The 25,884-nt window shown below is 37.8% G+C and overlaps 1 protein-coding gene across 1 annotated transcript in view; it reads left to right on the top strand.

Annotated features, from left to right (window-relative positions):
- Positions 1 to 13,627, top strand: part of LOC115223497 (GPI transamidase component PIG-S) — a 62,783-nt gene extending 49,156 nt beyond the window's left edge. Inside the window, exons 13-16 of the mRNA XM_029794113.2 lie at positions 2,274 to 2,402; positions 3,321 to 3,423; positions 11,899 to 11,956; positions 13,265 to 13,627. Coding sequence (XP_029649973.1) covers positions 2,274 to 2,402; positions 3,321 to 3,423; positions 11,899 to 11,956; positions 13,265 to 13,391 — 417 coding nt within the window. The 3' untranslated portion in view covers positions 13,392 to 13,627. The remainder of the gene's footprint in view (positions 1 to 2,273; positions 2,403 to 3,320; positions 3,424 to 11,898; positions 11,957 to 13,264) is intronic.
- The last annotated feature ends 12,257 nt before the right edge of the window (positions 13,628 to 25,884 follow it).

Here is a 25,884-nt window from a genome sequence, read left to right as displayed (position 1 = left end):
TCGTAACTTATGCGAGAAATACAGAGGCAGAAAAACGAGTCTGAGAGACAGAGAAATAGAGTACTATAGACTGATAAGTAGTGAAACTGACCCTGAGACTGGTCAAGAGGTCAGGCTGGGCCAGAAGTCATCAGGGTGTTAATAGTTCACTTATGTACTGTTTCAAATTTACTATACCTTAGCATCAGATACAGGTCTTTTTACATTCTCTCTCTCTCTTTATTTCCTCTTATTCCATTCTGTTGAAGAGCACAGGCTCGAAATGTAAAAGCATTTTCATTTTCCCGAGCGTCAAACTAATACACTTGCTTGTTGTTCATACACCTGCATTCATCTTTTGTTTTTCGATAAATTTCAACTACATATGGTCCAACCCATGCTAGCATGGAAAACGAACGCTAAATGATGATAATGATGATGATGATATATATATATATATATATATATATACACACACACACACATATACATGCATACATACACACACACACATATATATATATATAAATACATGCATGCATTCATACATACATGCATGCATGCATGCATACAATGTCCAGTTAGCCCATTTTGATATCAAGGCAATGATATATATATTCTTTTATGTGTTTCAGCCCAAAGGCTGGGGCACATGATGTGGTCATTCTTATGTGATTGGCTTTTGGTGAAGGAGGGCGTTTGAAATTGCTGCCCCCTTTTGATCTTCTGCTGTGATATAGGTTCATCTGGGGCCTTGGGCAGCATGAGGTCAAGTTATTTCTTGAAAACATCTACCTCCACTCCATGTAGATCTCTCAGATATTTTAGCAAAGTATTAAATAGCTGTGGACCCTTGAATCCTTAGCTATTTCAGCACATAGTCATCACTCTAGACAGGGTTAGCTGGGACCTTTGGAATAGTGCAGTGACATCCAGTTTGGGGTCTATACATACATACATACATACATACATACATACATACATACATACATACACACATACATACACACACACACACACACATACACACACATACACACACACACACACACACACATTATAAATAATATATACACATGCATATATGGGCACAGGACATCAAAAAAACGTTGAATACAATGAGAAATGAAAACATAAAAACAACATAGAACACTTTTTTTTAACAAAAAAAACAAACAAACAGAGAAACGAGACATGCAACATAAAGAATATTCCCCTTCATCAGTTGCCCCTGTTTCATCTACTCTGCATTTTGATGAGAGAGAAAGAGAGAGAGAGATAGATAGATAGAGAGAGAGAGAGAGAATACATGTACTTTAGGTGTGAAAAATCACCTTGTAAATTTCAAAGGAAAAAAAAATCAAAAACAACAAAAGTCAATGTAATTAAAACAGATTTATTAAAATTTCAGACCTCTTAATGACTTTTGGTCCGCCCCTCTATATGAGCAGATGGATAAGGAGGGAGTGAGAAGAGAGAAGTTAATTCGAATAGATATGGTTTTGTATGGAAGCAAAGTGGCTGATTTCTTTTTGAGTGTTGGGCCTCATGGAGGCAATGACTGAGACCTTTGGCATTATGTGCTTAAGAAGACACATCAAGCTGAGCAAAATTGTAGTAACGGCAGATACCGATGTCATGCAAATGGCACCTGTGCCAGTGGCATGTAAAAGTCATCCATTACACTCTTGGAATGGTTGGCATTAGGAAGGGCATCCAACCATAGAAAACCATACCAAATCAGACTGGAGTCTGGCACATCGTTTCCAGCTTACCAGGTGGTGGTGGTTGTTATTATTATTATTATTATTATTATTATTATTATTATTATTATTCTATGTTTGACTTTTGCTTTATATTTGTACAAGTTGGCTCCAAGTCTCACCCAAAGACCTCAAGAGACAACAGGTTGGAAGTTCGTATTGTTGTTATGCCTAGTGTGCCATATATTTGGTTTTGTATTTAGTGTTGTACTAGTGAATGCCTAACCCCCCCCCCCAAAAAAAACCCGAAAATTATGTTTGTTTTAAAACTTGAGAGTACATAGAAAGTATTTTGGGTAGGATATGAGCAGTTCCCATGAGCACTATCTTTTGAATTTCTGCCATTGTGGGGTTTCCTGGTATCTGAATTAGGTAGTGATCAGCCCCTTTTGCTATCATTCCCAGGGCACCTATGACAACAGGTATTGTTTTAGTCATCAGGTTCCACATTTTGCTGATTTCTATTTCAAGATCTTATTATTATTATTATTATTCAAATAAAAATGTCTTTATTTTGTTGTTTGTTTATAGGAGCTTGCTGGTTGGTTACGATCTCGAGCTGTTGAAAATATTGTGAGTTCTACATCAACTCTACAGTCACTAGCCAAACTACTTGGTGAGATCAGTAATATTGTAATTAAGGATGCCATTGGAGAAGAGGTGAGTTGTTCAGTTCCATTTCCTTTGCTTACTTTAAAACATTAAAACTTATGTATAGCCGTGTGATTAAGAATTTTCTGTTCTGCTCTGTCCTTTGGGAAAGGGTCCACCACCATGGCCTTAGAAAGACCAGTGCCTATTCTATCGGTTTCTTTTGCCGAACCGCTAGGTTACGGGGACGTAAACCATACCAGCATCAGTTGTCAAGCGATGTTAGGGGGACAAACGCAGACACACAAACACATATACACACATACACACACACACACACACACACACACATATATATATATATATATAATTATTATTTGAGGGAATAAAATCCAAACTTACAAGGAAAAAAATTCAATTTAGAAATGCTAAATCAAATTTCACACAATATAATATATATATATATATAAAAAATTAGAAAAAAACCACCTTTTTTCAATTTAAAATGAATAATTAAATTACACCATCTAGAAAATTACATATAATAGAAAAGTTAAAATTAAAATAACAATAAAATGTAAAGATTAAGTAAATTGCAAAAATAATAATAAAAACGTATATAATATTTTTCATTCATTTCATCATTTAGCGTCCGTTTTCCATGCTATATAATGTAATAATATAATACCTATTATATACGTTTTTATTATTTTTGCAATTTAACTTTTCTATTATATGTAATTTTCTAGATGGTGTAATTTAATTGTTCATTTTGAATTGATAAAAGGTGTTTTTTTTCTAATTTTACATATATACAGTATATATACATATATACGATGGGCTTCTTTCAGATTAATCTAACAGATTAATTATATTTTAGTTAATTTCAATGAGTAAATCGTAAGACAAACTCAGTCATGGAACAAATTAAACTCATACCTTGCGGTATCACTGTATAACTGTTTAATGTATGCTATTCTTTTACAGGTAAAATTGGCAGTGTCATCTATTGAAGAAAGTATAAAACTCTTAGCGGAAGGCAAAGATGACAAAGCGTTTTTTGCCTCCAAAAAAGCTGTGATATCCTCAGGTATTGTATACATTGAAAAATTAAAGAAAAAAAATTATTTTGTTCTTTATAATATAGTGATGACTATCTGCATGCAGTGTTAACATATTAGTTACATAAATTTAGAAATTGGTTATAATTCTTCCATTGGAACCATACTTGATTTTGTTACTATTGTCTTTAGGAAAAGCATACTGATAACCACCACATCTTCCATCCTCTTCTTTCTTATAGTTCTACTCTCCTGACTACACACACACACCACACACACACACACACACACCTGCATACACACATAGATACACGTGCACACACACACATGTACACACTTGCTCACAATATATATGTATGTGCCTACACACATGCTTTCACAACCATACACACATGCAAACGCAACCATACACACACACATACACAACCATACACACATGCATACACAACCATACACACACATACACACACATACACATGCATACACAACCAGACACACACACACATACACAACCATTCACAACCAGACACACATGCAAACACAACCAGACACACAACCATACACACATTCATACACAACCAGACACACACACGCACATAACCATACACACACACGCACATAACCATACACACACGCATACACAACCAGACACACACACACACATACTCCCCACGTGTTTATAAGTATGTGGCATGGAAAATACAATTTCCTCATATTCGTAATAGACGTTGCAATTTCCAGATTTTCTGCTTTATTGCATAATTCAAATTCCAGATGAACAAATATGATTATTTATTTATTTTTAATATTGACATCTTCACCATTTTTCTTTTTTTTTTTGCTAGTTTAATTTCCAAATTGAAATCCGCCATAAATGTAAATATTACACTTTTGTTAATTTGTTTAGCTGAGGAGGTTAATAAGTAATCCAGAAAATTCTCAGACATTTTGGCATGATCTATCTTTGGAATCATTTCTCAATGATCTTTCTTTCATGTCTGGTAAGCTCCGCTGATCAGAGTAAAATCTAGAATCTGTGGCATCCAGCATCAGCCTATTTTGGCAGGAATTAGTCTATAAGAAATGGTGGCACATAAAAGTGTCGGTGGCACATAAAATCACCCACTACACTCTCGGAGTGGTTGGTGTTAGGAAGGGCATCCAGCTGTAGAAACACTGCCAGATCTGACTGGCCTGGTGCAGCCTTCGAGCTTGCCAGACCCCAGTTGAACCGTCCAACCCATGCTAGCATGGAAAGCGAACGTTAAACGATGATGATGATGATGATGATGATTGTAAGGAATGGCAAATCCTTGCCCTTTATCTGAGTGAGAGAGAGGGGTATTGTTGCTGCCTTGGTCACTCATTCCTGGTCTACAGACGTAGATCTATCAGCTTGGATGATCTGGGTATGTATATCACCGTGTGATCACCGTGACCAACCAGGCTATCAGATGTTGTTACACATCGCTGGTCACTATGCGCTTCGCATTGTTTTAGCCTTCAAATGACGCCACCCTGCTGGCTAAGCGAGCAGGAAAACAGAAGAAAGAGTGAGAGAAAGTTGTGGTGAAAGAGTACAGCAGGGATGGCCACCACTACCCCCTGCCGGAGCCTCGTGGAGCTTTAGGTGTTTTTGCTCAATAAACACTCACAACCCCACGTCTGGGAATCGAAACCGCGATCCTACAACCGCGAGTCCACTGCCCTAACCACTAAGCCATTGCACCTCTACATATATATATATATATATATATATGTGTGTATATATATATATCTGATGAAGCCTTCTGGCTTCACAGACCCCAGTAGAACCGTCCAACCCATGCTAGCATGGAAAACGGACGCTAAATGATGATGATGATGATGATGATATATATATATATGTGTGTGTATATATATATATATATATATATATATATCACCGTGATCACTGTGACTGACCAGACTTTCAGATGTTGTTACACATCGCTGGTCACTATGCGCTTCGCATTGTTTTTAGCCTTCAAACAACGTCAGCCCGCTGGCTAGGCGAGCAGGAAAACAGAAGAAAGAGTGAGAGAAAGTTGTGGTGAAAGAGTACAGCAGGGATCACCACCATCCCCTGCCGGAGCCTCGTGGGGCTTTTAGGTGTTTTCGCTCAATAAACACTCACAACGCCCGGTCTGAGAATCGAAACTGCGATCCTATGACCGCGAGTCCGCTGCCCTAACCACTGGGCCATTGTGCCTCCACATATATATATATATTATATATATATATATATATATATATATATATATATATATATATATATATATATATATATATATATATCACCGTGACCAACCAGGCTATCAGATGTTACTACACGTTGCTGGTCACAATGCGCTTCGCATTGTTTTAGCCTTCAAACAATGCCACCCCACTGGCTAAGATAGTAGGCTAACAGAAGAAAGAGTGAGAGAAAGTTGTGGGGAAAGAGTACAGCAGGGATCGCCCCCCCCTTCCCCTGCTGGAGCCTCGTAGAGCTTTAGGTGTTTTCGCTCAATAAACACTCACAATGCCTGGTCTAGGAATCGAAACCGCGATCCTATGACCGTGAGTCCGCTGCCCTAACCACTGGGCCATTGTGCCTCCACGGGTATGTATATAAGTATGTGTAAGTATGTGCGTGTGTGTCTCTGTACATGCTCCAGGCTCGCTTTCTTCTTCTTCATCATAGTCATCATCGTTTAACATCCGCTTTCCATGCTAGCATGGGTTAAACGATTTTGACTGAGGACTGGTGAACCAGATGGCTGCACCAGGCTCCAATATTGATCTGGCAGAGTTTCTACAGCTGGATGCTCTTCCTAACGCCAACCACTCTGAGAGTGTAGTGGGTGCTTTTTACGTGCCACCGGCATGGGCGCCAGTCAGGCGGTACTGGCAACGACCTCACTCGAATCTTTTTACACATGCCACCGGCACAGGTGCCAGTAAGGCGACGCTGGTAACGATCACGCTTGAATGGTGCCTTTTACGTGGCACCGGCATGGAAGCCAGTTAGCCGCTCTGGCAACAATCCAGCTCGGACGGTGCTCTTAGCACCTTACTAGCATGGGGCACAGGTGCCAGTAAGGCGACGCTGGTAATGATCACACTGTCAACGATCACACTCGTATGGTGCTCTTTGCACCCCGCTAGCACGGATGCCAGTCATCGAATTTGATTGTCTCCCTAATATAACATTATGGCTCGATCCCTTTCTTGTTGCCAACGTTTCGTTTGCTTGTTATGATATGCAAGTTATGGTGTATTTATTCTAAAACTCTGATAGACAGTCATGTCATGTGTGTGTGTGTGTTTACTTGTTTTGTGTTTTATTTGTTTCAGTGATTTGACTGTGGCTTTCCCATGACGAATTTTAGTTCAATAAATCGACTCAAGTACTTATTCTTTATTTTAAGCCTAGTGCTTATTTTGTTGGTCTCTTTTGCTGAACTGCTAGATTATAGGGGATGTAAATACACCAACAACAGTTGTCAAGTTGTGGTGGGGGACAGACGCACACACACCCACGTACGGCAGTCTTCTTTTCCTCAACCAAATCTACTCACAAGGTCTTGGTTGGCCTGAGGCTATAGTAGAAGGCACTTTCCCAGAGTGCCACACAATGGGACTGAACCTGGATTCATGTGGTTAGGAAGTAAACTTCTGGGTTCAAGTTCTGCTGAGCTCCACTTTGTCTTCCATTGTTTTGGGGGTCAATAAAATAAGAACCAGCTGATCACTGGCTTTGGTGTAATTGACTTATCCTTTCTCTTGAAATTGCTGGCCTTGTGCCAAAATTTGAAGTCAGTTTGTGAAGTGTATTGCCACATAGAATCACGCACGAAATGATATGCAGTGTAGACTGCATGTGTGCATGTGCAATTGGTAAATTTTTAGCGAAACAATGAAAAAGGTAAACATACAACCTGAATGCATAGGTTCTGAAAAATAATTACCGTAAATCCTCAAGTATAGGCGCAGGAGTGGCTGTGTGGTAAGTGTGCTAACCAACCTCATGGTTCCGGGTTCAGTCCCACTGCGTGGCATCTTGGGCAAGTGTCTTCTGCTATAGCCTCAGGCCGACCAATGCCTTGTGAGTGGATTTGGTAGACGGAAACTGAAAGAAGCCTGTCGTATATATGTATATATATATGTGTGTTTGTGTGTCTGTGTTTGTCCCCCTAGCATTGTTTAACAACCGATGCTGGTGTGTTTACGTCCCCGTCACTTAGTGGTTCGGCAAAAGAGACCAATAGAATAAGTACTGGGCTTATATATTATTTCTAGCACTCTCCTTGCAACTCTCTAGCACTCTCCTTATAACTCTCTAGCACTCTCCTTATAACTCTCTAGCACTCTCCTTATAACTCTCTAGCACTCTCCTTGCAACTCTCTAGCGCTCTCCTTACAGGGACATAAACACACCAACACTGGTTGTTAAGCAGTGGTGGGGGACAAACACATACACAAACATACACACACAACAGACTTCTTTTCATCTTCCATATCCACTCTCTAGGTTTTAATTGGCTCAGGCCTATACTAAAAGATATTTGCCCAAGGTGTCATGCAGTGAGACTGAACCTGGAACCATGTAGTTGGGAAGGAAGCTTTTTACCACACAACCACACATGTGTGTATTTGCACATATATATGTCTATTTATGTCTATATATGTTTATATATGTATGTATAGATTGCCTTCTGTGCCGGTGGCATGTAAAAAGCACCGTTCAAGCTTGATCGTTACCAGCATCGCCTCGCCTTACTGGCACTTGAAAAAACATTCAAGCGAGGTCGTTGCCAGTGCCACTGGACTGGCTCCTGTGCAGGTGGCACGTAAAACGCACCATTTGAGCATGGCTGTTGCCAGTACTGCCTGACTGGCCCTCGTGCCGGTGGCACATAAAAGCACCCACTACACTCTTGGAGTGGTTGGCGTTAGGAAGGGCATCCAGCTGTAGCAACTCTGCCAGATCAGATTGGAGCTTGGCACAGCCATCTGGCTCGCCAGCCCTCAGTCAAATCGTCCAACCCATGCTAGCATGGAAAGCGGATGTTAAACGATGATGATGATGATGTAAGGTGATTCTAAAGTTCCTTTGGCATTAAGCCATTTTACATAAATACTAAAGGAACTTTAGAATCACTGAGGTCAGTCGAGCTTCTAAATAAATGTCTAGACAATTGAACGGATTACCATTATACATCATGTGTCATTTGTAGGACAATGGACATTTCTTTATTGTTTGATTGATATGGTTCTAAAATGTATAAAACAATATATAAACCAAAAGACGTAACACAATAAAATAGTGAAGATGATTGATTTAATAAAAAAATCAATATACAAATAAAATTTTAGAAAAAATAAAAAATGTAATTTTTGTACATCATTTAAATGCGAAATGGATTTCTGAATCATCTCAATTTCATATGTGTGCATGCATGTGTGTGTATGTGTGTGTGTGTGTGTGTGTGTATCACTTGTGTTGTAGAGTGGGCAGCAAGTTGATACCACTTGTTTCTGTGGGCTGCAGTTTTCTCAACATCCTGCCACGTGATATTGATCTCTCATGTCAGCTATGAATGTTCTGTGCCATATACAGTTTGGTCATCTGCTCTTTTTTTTTCGTTCTGGTGGTGTTCATTTGAAAGTTACTTTAGAATGGCTTTCATCTGTGTATGTGACCTGTTATATATATATATATATAAAATAAGAAAATGGAGGAATATATTTAAATCAATCATCAACTACTAGATACACATCAATGAGTAATATAATACCATAAGTACAATATGTATTAATAAATATAAATATAAAATAGATCTTACAGCTGTTTCAGCCATGTAGATAAGAGTATCTCATTATGCTCATATTAGCCAGGTGTATTAAGGTAATATGTGGTTATAAATGATATATATATATATATATATATCCCAAGGCCTCTTCAGAGATTATAAAGTTCAGTTACAGAGTTATAAAATGAAAATATGAATATTAGAGAAGGTACACATATACAAGAATAAGTACATATACATGCATACACATACATATAAGTGTATACACACATGTACCTACATATATATAAGTATATACATAATAATATACATACACATAAGGTTACAGTTAGTCAAATCAATATATTAGAATATACATACATACACATATCCACACGAAAGTGTACATATACAAAGTCCAGAGTTTATTGTATTACGTTACAAAAGGCTATTATTCTGTTTTATTCTGTATTATTATGTTTGATCTTGATGTTCCTATATAATTAGTTAATAAATTATATGAATTGGTATTATCTAGTAGTTGATGATTGATTTAAATATATTCCTCCATTTTCTTATTTTGTATTATGAATTTGTGGTAAAACATTTTACCTTTGCCCATATAATACAATAAATGAATTAATTGCATTGCAATTCTTAGCATTTATGTATTAGCATTTCTGGGTGCTTTACTGGCAGTATATTGGATATACGTTATCCCATAGAGGGTTACACTCACAACCCCTATCTCACTTTGTAATTCATGTATATATATATATATATATATATATATATGTACCGCAACGACTGGCCTCCGTGCTGAGGGCACATAACAAACACCATCCGAGTGTGGCCGTCCGCCAGCCCCGTCTGGCACCTGTGTCGGTGACACATAAGAAAACACCATCCGAGCGTGGCCGTCTGCCAGCCTCGTCTGGCACCTGTGTCGGTGGCACATAAAATCACCCACTACACTCTCGGAGTGGTTGGCGTTAGGAAGGGCATCCAGCTGTAGAAACACTGCCAGATCTGACTGGCCTGGTGCAGCCTTCGGGCTTGCCAGACCCCAGTTGAACCGTCCAACCCATGCTAGCATGGAAAGCGGACGTTAAACGATGATGATGATGATGATGATATATATATGGAGGCGCAATATATATATTGAGACACAGGAGTAGCTGTGTTGTAAGAAGCTTCCTTCCCATCCATGTGATTCCAGGTTCAATCCCACCGCATAGCATTTTGGGCAAGTGTCTTGCTATAGCCTCAGGCTGACCAAAGCCCTGTGAGTGGATTTGGTAGGTGGAAATTGTAAGAAGCCCATCATATGTATATATCTATATATTTGTGTGTCTGTGTTTGTCCCCCCACCATCGCATGACAACTGATGTTGGCATGTTTATGTCTCTGTAACTTAGTGGTTCAGCACAAGAGACCGATAGAATAAGTACTAGGCTTACAAAGAATAAGTCCTGGGGTTGATTCGTTTGACTAAAAGCGGTGCTCCAGCATGGTCGCAGTCAAGTGACTGAAACGAGTGAAAAAATATAAAAGATTATATATATTTTTTTATTTATTTATTTTTTAAAATTTTATCTAGTTTCAGCTCACGAGCTGTGGCCATGCTAGGGCACCGCCAATATATATATTTTTTGAAACATATATTTATATATATGTTTTAGACACACACAAACACACACACACACACAGAGGTAAACCCTGTGATCTGAAACCAGTTTTATAAGTGCCAACACATGGAACTCTCGGTCCTTGTCATGCTGGTGGCACGTAAAAAGCACCTACTATGCTTTTGGAATGGTTGGCATTAGGAAGGACATCCAGCTGTAGAAACCTAGTCAGATTAGATTGGAGCCTGGTGCAGCCTTCTGGCTCGCCAGTCCTCAGTCAAACCGTCCAACCCATGCCGGCATGGAAAGCAGACGTTAAACGACGATGACGATGACAACGATGATGACACATACTCATATTTTGAGTTCTATTTTTCCTGATTGCATCCTCTGTGTATGTATAATATATATATATATATATATAGTCCAACCCATGCTAGCATGGAAAACGGATGCTAAACGATGATGATGATGATGTATATATTGCTTTTCCCATTCCTGCCCCCCCACCTCCTAACACCATTACACCACACCACACACCACTACACCTTACACCACCATACCACACGACACATGACATCTCAACGCATGACCACTCACACATTAGCACTGACCACTTCCCAGACCCACATTTTCACATCTACACATACATACACACATGCACACGTCAAGATCAACAGCCCTCTTCCACACACACATACAACTCTCTTATACACATGCACGCACACCTTCGTTTTGGGATCACCACCACTTTGTTATCTCCCTTTCTCCCTAGCTCTCCTGTGTGACCCTTCTGTCTGGCCTTCGCCATGATAGATTGCTAGCCACTACACATTCTTTATTTTCTCTCTTTATTTCCTCTCTTTGTTTCTTTCTGTGTTCCTTTCTGTGGAAGAGCGTAGGCTCGAAACATTAAAGTCTTTTTCAGTTCCCGAGCATTATACTAATACATCTGTTTGTTGTCTACACCACCTGTCTTTGTCTTTTGGGTTTTTTTTTTTGTGAATTCTCCCTTTTATATATATATATATATATATATATATTTATATGTAAACTGTAATATAAAATAAATCTGTTTCAGAGAAGGCCTTCTTTGACCAGTCACTCTTGGAATTACTCTATTTTCCTGAAGATCAAAAGTAAGTCTGGTTGTTCTATTTCAATTTACATCATAGCAATTCCTACTGAATCTTTTATGTATCACCACGCTCAATAACCATTGTTGCCACACTATGCTATAATACATTACAATACATTTCACTATACCACTGTGTCAAATGGTATATATTGTATTGTTGTTGTTATTTAAGTCAAAGTGAGAGAATGATTTCGTCTCAAATTAACTTGAAATTTCTTGGAGAGATCTGGGTCATTTGTGGGCATGTTTGGTAAAGCAATATTTATTAACTTAATCAAGGCGGTGAGCTGGCAGAAACGTTAGCGCACCGGGCAAAATGCTTATTCGTATTACGTCTGCCATTACGTTCTGAGTTCAAATTCCGCCGAGGTCGACTTTGCCTTTCATCCTTTCAGGGTCAATAAATAAAGTACCACTTATGCACTGGGGTCAAAGTAATCGACTTAATCCCTTTGTCTGTCCTTGTTTGTCCTCTCTATATTTAGCCCCTTGTGGGTAGTAAAAAAAAATAGGTATTTCGTCTGTCGTTACATTCTGAGTTCAAATTCCGCCAAGGTCGACTTTGCCTTTCATCCTTTCAGGGTCGATAAATAAAGTACCACTTATGCACTGGGGTCAAAGTAATTGACTTAATCCCTTTGTCTGTCCTTGTTTGTACCCTCTATGTTTAGCCCCTTGTGGGCAATAAAGAAATATAAAATGCTTTGCGGTAATTTATCTGTCTTCATGTTCATAGTTCAAATTCCACCAAGGTTGACTTCCTTTTCATCCTTTCGCTGGGGTCAGTAAAATAAATATCGGTCAAGTGCTGAGGGTGATGTGATCGGCTTACCTCCTTCCCCCAAATTGCTGGCCTTGTGCCGAAATTTGAAATCAATATTCATTGACTTAGTCGAATACAGTTTTTGCGGAGAAAATTCTTCAAAAACACAAATTATAAAAGTTCTCTCTCTGTATCTTTTCATCTGTTTTTACTTCTGTCGCCTCTCTTCAAGCATAATTCTTCCTTTTCTAGCGTGGAAGGTGTTTATAAGCCATTTCAGAAACACACAAAAACCGTTAGATTCACTTCAACATTTAAATTTAATTTGTCAAAATATTTTTGTTGCTTTGAGACTGCGACCTGTTCACTGACAAAACTTCGTGCAGCATGACAGATTAAATTTAAACGTTGAAGTGAATCTAACGGTTTTTCTGTGTTTCTTAAATGGCTTATAAACACCTTCCACGCTGCAATTGTTTTCGTTCCAGCACACGTTCTCAGATCAAGTCACTCGCTGTGCAAGTACATCTTCCTTTTCTGTTTTAGGTTTGCCATTTACATTCCACTGTTCCTGCCAGTTAGCATACCAGTCATTATTTCCACATTCCATGCCATTAGATGGATGAAGCGCAAATGGTCTGGGAAATTAGGTGAGAAAAAGAAAGCCGAGTGAGTTTGTGCTGAAATCCTTTCTAACGAATGTAAACCAATTAAATTATTAACACCAACCCATGTACATACTTAACGAACAAATTCAAGTGAATTCCTATGAATTCTCGATTGTCTCCCACTATCGACTGATAGCAAGGTTGATATAAGGGTCTGAGTGCTGGAGGTGCTGTTTGTTGGGAGGCAAGTGGTTAAAAAGCCAAAAAAAAAAATCTCCCCCTGAATAAAAATGAATAAAAACAACAAAAAAAAACACTAATGAATAAATTCTCTTAAAAAACTTTGGTTTGTAAAAGGTTTCATTAATGATTGATCAGACCCCTTTTTTTTTGCAGATGTGTCAAGTATTCTTTTGTGTACTTCTTTTTGCTTTAGTTTTTATATGTTTTTTCGTTTTCAGTCTTGCACCCCACATGGAAAGATTCACAGAAATCCAGAAGCACTCAAAGACACACAGACACACACAAAACTTTTTCCCCATTCTTTTATTCTTTTATTTGTTTCTGTCACATAACTGCAGCCATGCTGGAGCACCGCCTTTAGTCGAGCAAATCGACCCCAGGACTTATTCTTTGTAAGCCTAGTACATATTCTATCGGTCTCTTGTGCTGAACCACTAAGTTATGGGGACATAAACACACCAACATCGAAGCGATGGTGGGGTGAAGGACAAACACAAACACACAAACATATACATATATACGTAGGTACATACATACATACATACATACATCATCATCATCATTTAGCGTCCGCTTTCCATGCTAGCATGGGTTGGACGGTTCAACTGGGGGTCTGTGAAGCTGGAAGGCTTCGTCAGGCCCATTCAGATCTGGCAGTGTTTCTACGGCTGGATGCCCTTCCTAACACCAACCACTTCGTGAGTGTAGTGGGTGCCTTTTACGTGCCACCTGCACAGGTGCCAGACAGGGCAGGCAAACGGCCACGAATGGATGGTGCTTTTACGTGTCACCGGCACAGGGCCAGGCGATGCTGGCAACGGACACGAACGGATGGTGCTTTTACGTGCCACCGACACGGGGGCCAGACAGAGCTGGCAAACGGCCACGAACAGATGGTGCTTTTACGTGTCACCGGCACGGGGGCCAGGCGAGGCTGGCAACGGACACATATTAAATAATATGGGTAGAAATCGATGTTAATCAATTAAAACCAGTGGGTTAGCATATTTAAAAAATCTGAAGTTTAACATATAGGGTGTCCACTTTAGTAGTCATTCCTCTTAATTTTCTATATATATATATACATATATATATATATATATATAATACGGGCTTCTTTCAGTTTCATTAGTCAGCTTGAGGCTATAGCAGAAGACACTTGCCCAAGGTGCCACGTAGTGGGACTGAACCTGCAACCATGTGGATGGGAAGCAAGCTTCTTACCACACAGCCATGCTTTTCCTTTTTATCTTCCCCATTCTCATCCTATATCTTCTTCTTGTTTCAGTCATTTGACCGTGGCCATACTGGGGCAATGCTTTGAAGAAGTTTTAGCCAAATGAATCGATGCCAGTGCTTGTTATTTTTTCTCCCTTAAGCCTGGTACCTCCCTTGTTGATCCATTAAGTTACACAGATGTAAATCACACCAGCCACAGGTTGCCAGGTGATGGTTATGGTGGTGGGGGACAAATGCAGACAATAACACACTGGGTGTCCCCAGCAACAGAGTACACAACAATGCACAAGAAAAACAAATAAAAAAATCAAAAAAGAAACTCCCCGTACCCCCTCACCAAATTCTAGGAAAATAGCACATGCTTAACTAGACAGGTAAAAGTAACAGGCCCTTCAACAAACCCACCTTCAACTTCAATGATGGCCCCTATGTGATTGTGGATATGATTGCTTGGCTTTGTTGAATGGCCTGTTATTTTTACCTGTCGAGTTAAGCATGTGCTATTTTTCTGGGATTTTTTTGGTGGGGAGGGGGCACGGAGGTTTTCTCTGCTTAGAGCCCCCAATGAGTTGTTGGAACCTTGGGGTTACTGGCCAGTCTCTCTGTTTGACAAGGCCCCAGTGGGTTCATATCAAGAGAGCTGGAAGGTAATATAATTGCATGATTCTCTTGGTGCCTGTTGTAAAATGAACTGCTTTCTCATCATGCTGGGTGCCACCTTTTAACCATTTGGTAATGGCCCTTGTCAGACCACCAGGGTTCTCATTGATGAGGTACTGGATCCGTTTCACAAACTCAGCTATCCTGACGATTCCTGATACCTAAGAATCTTTCTGTCTTTTGACTATGGATGATACATTTCCACTGAAGGCCTTCAACTTTTTCCAACCCTGCACACAAAGGACCTAACCATGTTTAAAAAGCTGGCAATCTCTGACTTTCTGTGTTTGGCAGCTTGGCCACGAACATAGCGTTTCTTTTCATTTCTTATGTCAGATTGGAATCTTGCCATTTTGATGCTGTCAAGATGTCTGAAAGAGAAATGAGAAAGTTAAAATTTGGCTCATGCCACGTAGCATCATGTTTGGTTGTTTTTCCATTTATGGTTTGTTAAAGTCTTTTCAGAAATGTCTGACAAAACCTGTATTAGTAGTACAATGAACGATTGATTACATAAATACTCTGTGTCACATTTATATAAAGACAACTTCAGTTTAAATGGGATTCTATTAAAAAAGAATTGAGAAATATAAGAGAACCAAAGAAAACTTTAAGCATATATTTAAATATTTTATTTTCAAAAACATTATTATATTTGTGTTTGTACACACATACATACATGTATATATATATATATATATATATATATATGTATATATATATATATATATATATATATATATATATATATTTCTGTGTATATGTATATATATATTATATATATATATTTCTGTGTATATGTATATATATATATTTCTGTGTATATGTATATATATATATATATATATATTTCTGTGTATATGTATATATATATATATTCTGTGTATGTGTATATATACATATATGCGAGTGTATATATGAATATACAAATGTGTGTGTGTGTGTGTTGTTATATACATTCCCATAGTATTTTAAGTAAATACATAAATATACACTGGCACACACGGATTCGTAGATAAAATATATACAGCTACGTTTATACAAATGAAAAAAAAAATAATATATTTATATAAGTTCATATACATATGTCTGTGCATGTATATACACAGACATAAATATATAAATTATTTATGTTATTTATATATACCTGAATGCATATGTATATATAGATATATCATTGATATATTCCATTATATACATATTCTGAAAAGAAAACAAAAACAAACAAAATTGCATGTGTATGCACACGTGTGTGTGTGTGTGTGTGTGTATGTATATATATTATATATATATATATATATATATATATATATGTATATATTTATATACACACCTATATAAGTACACATTTGTGTATATACAATAAAAATATGAATATAGCTTTTTATAACACAGTTTGAAGCTTGCCTCATGGCTGGTATTATAGCCAAAAGGAAATATTAGCTAAAATATAAAATAACATCATACAATTTTCATGAAACTGAAATGGGTGTATATTCTGAGTTGCACTTGTAACAACTTGAAACTTTCTTCAACCACAAAAAAAAAAAAATAATGATAATAAAATAAGATATTGCACTTTGTATTGACACATGCATAAAAAAAGAAGATATTTTCACACAATTATATATAAATACTTCTGTGTTGCCTGTAATCGTCTCTTTTGAATCGATTGCTAATTTGATGAGAAACTTCATGCATTTTGATAAGTTCTTATGCCACAAGAGAAGAGAAAAGAAGAATTGCTGATCACTACCAGTTTGAATTTTTAAATATTTTTTTTTTTTTTTTTTTTTTGTCTCATGAGTTAGTTATTTTGGGTAATAAATCTCCTAAGTATCACGAGTACCAGATGGTTGCTAAGATTCCTCGTCTTGTTTAAAATCACTACTTAAGCCCAGTGGTTTCTAACTGTTTCACGACAAGGTCTCTTTATTTGATTGTTATTTTCTCACAGATCTCAAGCGAAAAATCTGTTGACTCAATAAATACATTTCTGAGTTCCACCTCTCAAATGAAAGATATAGGTCAGAGATGGGCAACTTTTCCTCAACTGGGGGTCACATCATACCATTTCCAAGTGAGAGAGGGCTGCATGATAAAACACATATGCATGAAATACTACTTGCCCACTTTAGGCTGAATTTTGTGCAGTTCTTAATTTTATTTGTCTCAGTATGAAATTTTATTTGTCTTAATATGAAATTTTATTTGTCTTAATATGAAATTTTATTTGTCCTAGTATGAAATTTTATTTGTCTTAATATGAAATTTTATTTGTCTCAGTATGAAATTTTATTTGTCTCAATATGAAATTTTATTTGTCTCAGTATGAAATTTTATTTGTCTCAGTATGAAATTTTATTTGTCCTAGTATGAAATTTTATTTGTCTGAGTATGAAATTTTATTTGTCTTAATATGAAATTTTATTTGTCCTAGTATGAAATTTTATTTGTCTTAGTATGAAATTTTATTTGTCTCAGTATGAAATTTTATTTGTCCTAGTATGAAATTTTATTAGTCTGAGTATGAAATTTTATTTGTCTTAATATGAAATTTTATTTGTCCTAGTATGAAATTTTATTTGTCTCAGTATGAAATTTTATTTGTCTTAGTATGAAATTTTATTTGTCTTAGTATGAAATTTTATTTGTTTGAGTATGAAATTTTATTTGTCTTAGTATGAAATTTTATTTGTCTGAGTATGAAATTTTATTTGTCTTAGTATGAAATTTTATTTGTCTTAGTATGAAATTATATTTGTCTCTGTATGAAATTATATTTGTCTTAGTATGAAATTTTATTTGTCTTAGTATGAAATTATATTTGTCTTAGTATGAAATTATATTTGTCTTAGTATGAAAGTTTATTTGTCTGAGTATGAGATTTTATTTGTCAGTATGAAATTTTATTTGTCTGAGTATGAAATTTTATTTGTCTGAGTATGAAATTTTATTTGTCTTAGTATGAAATTTTATTTGTCTGAGTATGAAATTATATTTGTCTTAGTATGAAATTATATTTGTCTTAGTATGAAAGTTTATTTGTCAGTATGAAATTTTATTTGTCTGAGTATGAAATTTTATTTGTCTGAGTATGAAATTTTATTTGTCTTAGTATGAAATTTTATTTGTCTGAGTATGAAATTTTATTTGTCTTAGTATGAAATTATATTTGTCTTAGTATGAAATTATATTTGTCTTAGTATGAAATTTTATTTGTCTGAGTATGAAATTTTATTTGTCTGAGTATGAAATTTTATTTGTCTGAGTATGAAATTTTATTTGTCTTAGTATGAAATTTTATTTGTCTTAGTATGAAATTTCATTTGTCTTCGTATGAAATTAGTAGCCTATAAACTCTTTGAGGGCTGCACAACAACCTGTCAAGGGCTCTAGATTGCTCATGCATCATAAAGGTAATTGAGTAATCATACATTTTGCACGTCAGCTTTTAAATTTTTGAATGCAGCTCATGAACCTCCAGTACTACTTTTGGGGAGCTCAGGGGCCTATAGACCTCAGATTTGGTACCACTGACCTGGCCTATGGGTGCCTTTATTCAGAATCTACTCTGTTGTGGGTATTCAGACACGGCTGCTCCTATTAACTTAGTATCTTGATGCCTCAGTTGGTTCCTATAGAAGTAATTCTTGAGCCTTGGTTCCTTCTCAAAGGTTTTCTAAAGATAGTTTCAGAAGCTGTGCAAATATCACTAATGCTGTTTTTTTGCCTCTAAGCTGTAAAAATTAATAATCAAAAAAACAAAAAAAACACTATTTAGACTTTAACCCTTTAGCATTCACATTACTTTGTGAAATGTTATTTATTCTCATTGTTTTGAATCAATCATGCATTATCTGAAAGCTTCAAGATTTTGATGATGTGATTGCTTATTTTTAGAATGACATCATAAGGCAAGTCTGGGAGGCAAGTTCTGGCCAATTTAAACAAAACAGGTTGAATATTTGGGTTGGATATAGCTGGTTTAAATGCCAAAGGGTATAAAATAAAGGTTTTTGAAGATTTTCTTTTTTAATTCCTGTTTTAGTCAGGATGCCTGGAGTTTGTTGTTTCACAGGGGGACTCTGTTGCTGTTTAACATAAAACTTATTCTTTTCTACTCTAGGCACAAGGCCCAAAATTTTTGGGGAGCAGGGGCCAGTCAATTAGATCAACCCCATTATGCAACTGGTACTTAATTTATCGATGCCTCTGGAGAAAAAAATTCCCGGTGCCGGTAATATTCAGACAAAAGTCTTTGATATTATCATCATCATTTTAAGGCCCATTTTTCCATGCTTGTATGGGTCAGACAGAATTCGTTGGGGCAGGTTTTCTACAGCTAGATGCCCTTGCTGTCGCCAATCCACCTCCGTTTACAAGGAAGATATTTCCTCATGGCCAGACATGTTTTCATGGAAGATTGGAAAAGAACGACAGCTTGTAAGACGCTGACGCTCTTTTGCAGCTATTGTGTGACGTCAAGAGGTGACAAAAGTACACACACTCAACGAACTTCCAATTTTGCCAAATACATTTAGAAGTCTTTGGTTGGCTGGCATCAAGAGTAGAAGACTCTTTACCCAAAGTGCCATGTTGGGGGGACTGAACTCAATCCACAGGATCAGGAAACGTACTTTTTAACCACGCAGCCATGTCTGTTCTCTCTCTATGGATACGCTTTTACTCTTTTACTTGTTTCAGTCATTTGACTGTGGCCATGCTAGAGCACCACCTTTAGTCGAGCAAATCGACTCCAGGACTTATTCTTTGTAAGCCTATTACTTATTCTATCGGTCTCTTTTGCCGAACCGCTAAGTTATGGGGACGTAAACACACCAACATCGGTTGTCAAACAGACACACAAACATATATATATGTACGGGCTTCTTTCAGTTTCTATCCACCAAATCCACTTACAAGGCTTTGGTCATCCCGAGGCTAGAGCAGAAGACATTTGCCCAAGGTGCCACGCAGTGGGACTGAACCCGGAACTGTGTGGTTCATAAGCAAGCTACTTACCACAGAGCCACAAAATTCTTTCGGAGCTGATGATTCAGTTCATCGCTACTCCTTTACTTGTTTCAGTCATTTGACTGTGGTCATGCTGGAGCACCCACAGCGTCCAAGCAAATCCTTTCAAGTGGAAAAAAAAGGGCCATCAATACCTCTTTCGAATGCCTCAGAATTTGTATTTCTCTCTTGAAGTACTGTACATTGTGCGGAAATACTACTACACACATGCGTTCAGTATTTTTTTGTCTCCTTTCTATGTCCTCCCCACCAGTATATTTATGTTTATTTACAGTTTTTATTATGCGCCCTTTTCAAGCCTAGCTAGGCTCATGGGCCCAGTTTCCGTGGCGTATGTGTTCCCCAGCTGGACGGGACGCCTTTCCATCGCAGCGTTACTCATTTTTGCCAGCTGAGTGGACTGGAGCAACGTGAAATGAAGTGTTTTGCTCAAGAACTCAAGGCGTCGCCCGGTCCAGGAATGGAAACCACAATCTTGCGATCATGATGCTGACACCCTAACCACTAAGCCACGCGCCTCCCCTCCCCCAATATATTTATGTTTATTTACAGTAAAGAAGTGAAACTAGTTCGCATATTCGATTTGCTGAACGATTTTCTATATGTGGGATACATTGCATCGTCACAAAACTATTCGTCTGGAGTTGGCATAAAGTGAATTTTCGTAGGAAGGAAGGGAGGAGATGAATCGATTTACTCAAGTTTATTACTGGCAGCTAGTTTTTTTTTAAATTGGAAGTATTAGGACTTAAAAGGAACACCGACAGACAAAATTCTGTAGGCGCAGGAGTGGTAGCTTACTTACCAACCACATGGTTCTGGGTTCAGTCCCACTGCATGTCACCTTGGGCAAGTGTCTCCTACTATAGCCTCAGGAAACTGAAAGACGTCCGTCGTATATATGTATATGTATATATATATATGTGTGTGTGTGTGTTTGGGTGTCTGTGTTTGTCCCCCTGATGCTGGTGTGTTTACATCCTCGTAACTTAGCGGTTCGGCAAAAGAGACCAATAGAATAATTTCTAGGCTTACAAAGAATAAGTCCTGGGGTCGATTTGCTCGACTAAAGGCGGTGCTCCAGCATGGCCATAGGCAAATGACTGAAAGAAGTAAAAGAGTAATGTTAAGTAGAACACTGTTCTGTCTACCGCTTGGGGACGCCCGTTCCGCACGCGCACACATAATGCTTTACTTATTCACAAAGAGAAATGGCGTCTGTTGGGTCGATAACAACATAACACTGGTTATGACCGACTCTTGAAGAATACTAAACAACGTCGATCCTATAAAAGGTTGAACTCGTAACGCGAAGGAAAGAAATACTGTATTAAGTTTAGTCATACTATCTCACGTCTGAACATACTTATCTTTCCTGTTGGATGTATTGTATCTATGGTGGATCACTGGTTAAAGTGTTCGACTCACGGTTGTAATGCCGTGAGTTCGATTCCTGGTGATGCGTCGTGTCCTTGAGCAAGACACTTTATTTCATGTTGCTCTAGATCACTTAGCTGGCAAAAATGAGTTGTACCTGTATTTCAAAGGGCAAGCCTTTTCACATTTTGTATCACATTGAATCTCCCTGAGAACTACGTTAAGGGCACACATGTCTGTGGAGTGCTCAGCCACTTGCACGTTAATTTCACAAGCAGGCCGTTCCGTTGATCAGTTCGACTGGAACCCTTGTCGTCGTAACCGACGGAGTACCAGAAGTATGGTGTTAAAAGGATTAGATCTAAAAATTAGTTCACTTACCTCAAGGCTAAACACATTGGCTCTACAAATTAAATTCTGTTGCCTCAAAAGTCGAATTCGTCTTGGGCACCATTATTCCTACGAATTAATTCCACAATTTACTCTTAGTCACCCAATCACTCCGCATGTACAGCAAAACTTATGTATTATATATCAATTTGGTATAAGGTTAACTTTCGTAGCAATTGGTAAAATCGACTGGATTAACTTCAGTATATCACCGGTAGATATTACATTGATATCAGATTGAAACAGGTAAAATCAACCTCACTGGAATTTCGAATAGTTGAGGTGGTAAACTTGAACACGGCATGGCATTCTACTCCAGTGTTTTACAGCCTCTGTCCATAAACCGATATTATAAACATTTTTACGCGAATGGGAATGGTTGTAACAGTGGGATCCACCATAAAGTATATCTGTATCTGCTATTTATTTAATCCATACATCATATATCTGGTACTTTTTTCCCTCACTACTCTAGGAAATATAAAAATAAAGGCTATTCTTTACAAAATTTGTATTAACAGCATAATGTATATATAAAAAAAGCCTTTCAAAGATTTGTATAAATCTGAGCTATGATAGCAAAAAATTTCGATCGTTTTACAGTATTTCTACTAAAAAGACAATAACCACCCCTTAACCTAAACATTAGAACTAAGTTTTGTTCATACCAATTTATCTATTTCTTTACTACCCACAAGGGGCTAAACACAGAAGGGACAGAAAAACGAATTAAGTCGATTATATCGACCCCAGTGCGCAACTGGTACTTATTTAATCGACCCCGAAAGGATGAAAGGCAAAGTCGACTTCGGCGGAATTTGAACTCAGAACGTAACGGCAGACGAAATACGGCTACGCATTTCGCCCGGCGTGCTAACGTTTTTGCCAGCTCGCCGCCTATTCATACCAATTTATCGATGAGCAAATGACAGTAGATAAGGATAGCATCGGCTGCCCACATTCTAAAGTTATTTGCTATACGGTCAGCTTTGTAGACAGGGACCCGGTCGTTGGAATTTGAATGCGTTGCTTCCGGCGTGACAAGCTTACAGAGACCGGAATTAGCGATTGAGTTAAGAGGGCATTGAAGTCGTCACCAACAAACAGTGGTTCACTTTGAAAAGGATGATAAGAACAAAATCCATAAGATTTAGTAAAGTTGTAGCGGTAGAAAAAGCAGAATAGAAGGAGACTTATTAAGAAAATTAGAAGCAGCGCTAAGGAAAGGCATTACTACCAATGTACTCGCGGCGAGATTGGCTTTCAACTAATTCTTCAACGCAAAACATGAAGGCTGCATTGTCAGAGCTATGGTGTTTGCTCTCAGACAGGAGGGGGACGAAAGCCGTTCAACAGGCCCGAGTAGCTTCGCCACAAATACACAATTTGGTCTTTAGGTTCACGTTACTCGACCGCAAACAGATGTTTGTCTTTCCAGCAACCATGGTCTAAGTGAACGGGCCTGTTCTGAGCATGCACCTTTAGAGTGAAGGGGAAGGATAGGGAAAAGACACCTCCCCTAGTAGTCAGTATGACCGTGGCTTTGCGAGGTTTTCATGAGCGGCTCACGGAAGTCTCACTAGCTTTAATTTATTGTTACCTTGGCCCTATTATTTTACTGTTTAAGCTCAGTCTTTTTGGAAACCCTTAATGGTTAATAAAGGAACACTATCATTAGCACGCCAGTCAAAATGCTTAGTGGTATTTCATCCGTCTTTATGTTCTGAGTTCATTTGTCACCGAGGTCAACTTTGCCTTTTGACTTTTCGGAGTCGATAAATTAAGTACCAGTGAAACACTGGGGTTGACTTTATCGACTAGTGTCCCTTTCCCCAAATTTCAGGCCTTGTGCCTTTAGTAGAAAGGATTGGCAGAACCGTTAGGACGCTAGACGGAATGCTTAGTGGTATCTCGCCCGTCGTTACGTTCTGAGTTCAAATTCCGCCGAGGTCGACTTTGCCTTTCATCCTTTCGGGGGTCGATAAATTAAGTACAAGTTGAAGAGTGGGGGGTCGATGTAATCAACTTAATCCCCTCACCCAAGCTGCCCCTGTGTCAAAAAAAAAAAAATTGAAATCCTCCTCCTCTTTGTTCTTCTTCTTCTTCTTCTTGTTAGAGTAGTGGATTGTATCACAGTCCTTTGACATAGGTCGACATTGTCTGCTCTTTGTTATTTTTAAATAAAGTTTCGACGTCTTTAGAAAAATTACGACAGAATTCGAAGACGTTCAATGGAAAGAAAAAGTATTGATTTCTGTTTTATACTTTAGTTACATTCGTTTTATGGTTATTTACTTTTCTTTCTCATCTTGCCTTGTGTCTTTTCAAATTTCCTGTTCTCTTCCGATTTCAAACCTAATCAGATTGCTGTATCCACGTCACCATATTTGCGCACCACCATTCAAAAGTCATTATCAATGGTGTTAGTTCCCACATCCTCCCCAACTGTTCCCCTTCATCGTTGTTGCCGCCGCCGCCGTCATCGACATCCTTCACTCATTCATGCAAGTCTATTTCAATCGCTACTCTGAGTTTCTCGTTGTCAGTTCTTCCATATATATATATATTGGTAAAAACAGTAAGATAACAAAAGAAAGAAAGAGACATTAATATTATGTAAATAGAGGAAATTTATCTGTAAAATATTATGTGACAATTATTCAATAGCCAAGATAAAACTCTGAGTTTCGGATGCCAAAACTTCGGCATCCGAAACTCAGAGTTTTATCTTGGCTATTGAATAATTGTCACATATTATTTTACAGATATATATATATATATATTGGGTTGTCCGGAAAATTCGTGCCGATTTACAGTAGCTTACCTTTCGACATATTTTAGAGCACAGTATAAGCTATCTTTTCGTGGAAGAAGGTTTATGTTCCTATAACCTGTGTTAATTCTGTAACCCTTTAAAATGGAAGATAAGAAAGTTCATTTTCGGCACTTGATGCTTTTCTTTTTCCGCAAAGGGAAAAATGCCTCACAAGCAACCAAAGAAATATGTGCAGTTTACGGTGATGTTTCTTTATCCGAAAGAACTGTACGGAAGTGGTTCGCAAGGTTCCGAGCTGGAGATTGTAGCCTTATTGATAAAGAGCGATCAGGCAGACCATCCACTACAGATGATGGCCAAATCAAGTCATTAATTGAGAATAACCCACATTGCACAACCCGAGAATTGGCAGAAAGCCACAACCTATCAGCAATTCAAGAGAAACGTTCAGAATTAGACAACAGGAAGGATGTTGTTTTTCAACATGATTATGCAAGACTGCACGTTTCTTTGGGAACCAGACAAAAATTGCAGCAGCCCGGCTGGAATGTGTTACCCCACCCTCCATATTCACAAGATATTGCTCCTTCGGATTTCCACTTATTCAGGTCTCTGCAGAATAGTCTTAATGGTAAACATTTCAATTCCTTAGATGACGTAAAAAGATAACTTGATGAATTCTTTGCCATGAAACCACCTCAATTCTGGGAAGAGAGTATTTTCAAGTTAAAGAAAAGATGGAGACGCATTGTGCAAGAAAATGTTTCATATTTGGTTGATTAAAAGTGTAATGGCAAGTATTTATTTACCTTCTTCTTTCCTTTAAAAATCGGCAC

Source organism: Octopus sinensis, linkage group LG2 (genome assembly GCF_006345805.1).
Source record: "Octopus sinensis linkage group LG2, ASM634580v1, whole genome shotgun sequence".
Lineage (NCBI taxonomy): Eukaryota > Metazoa > Mollusca > Cephalopoda > Octopoda > Octopodidae > Octopus > Octopus sinensis.
Note: the sequence above shows the minus strand (reverse complement) of the source record. Positions and strands in the feature narration are given on the sequence as shown.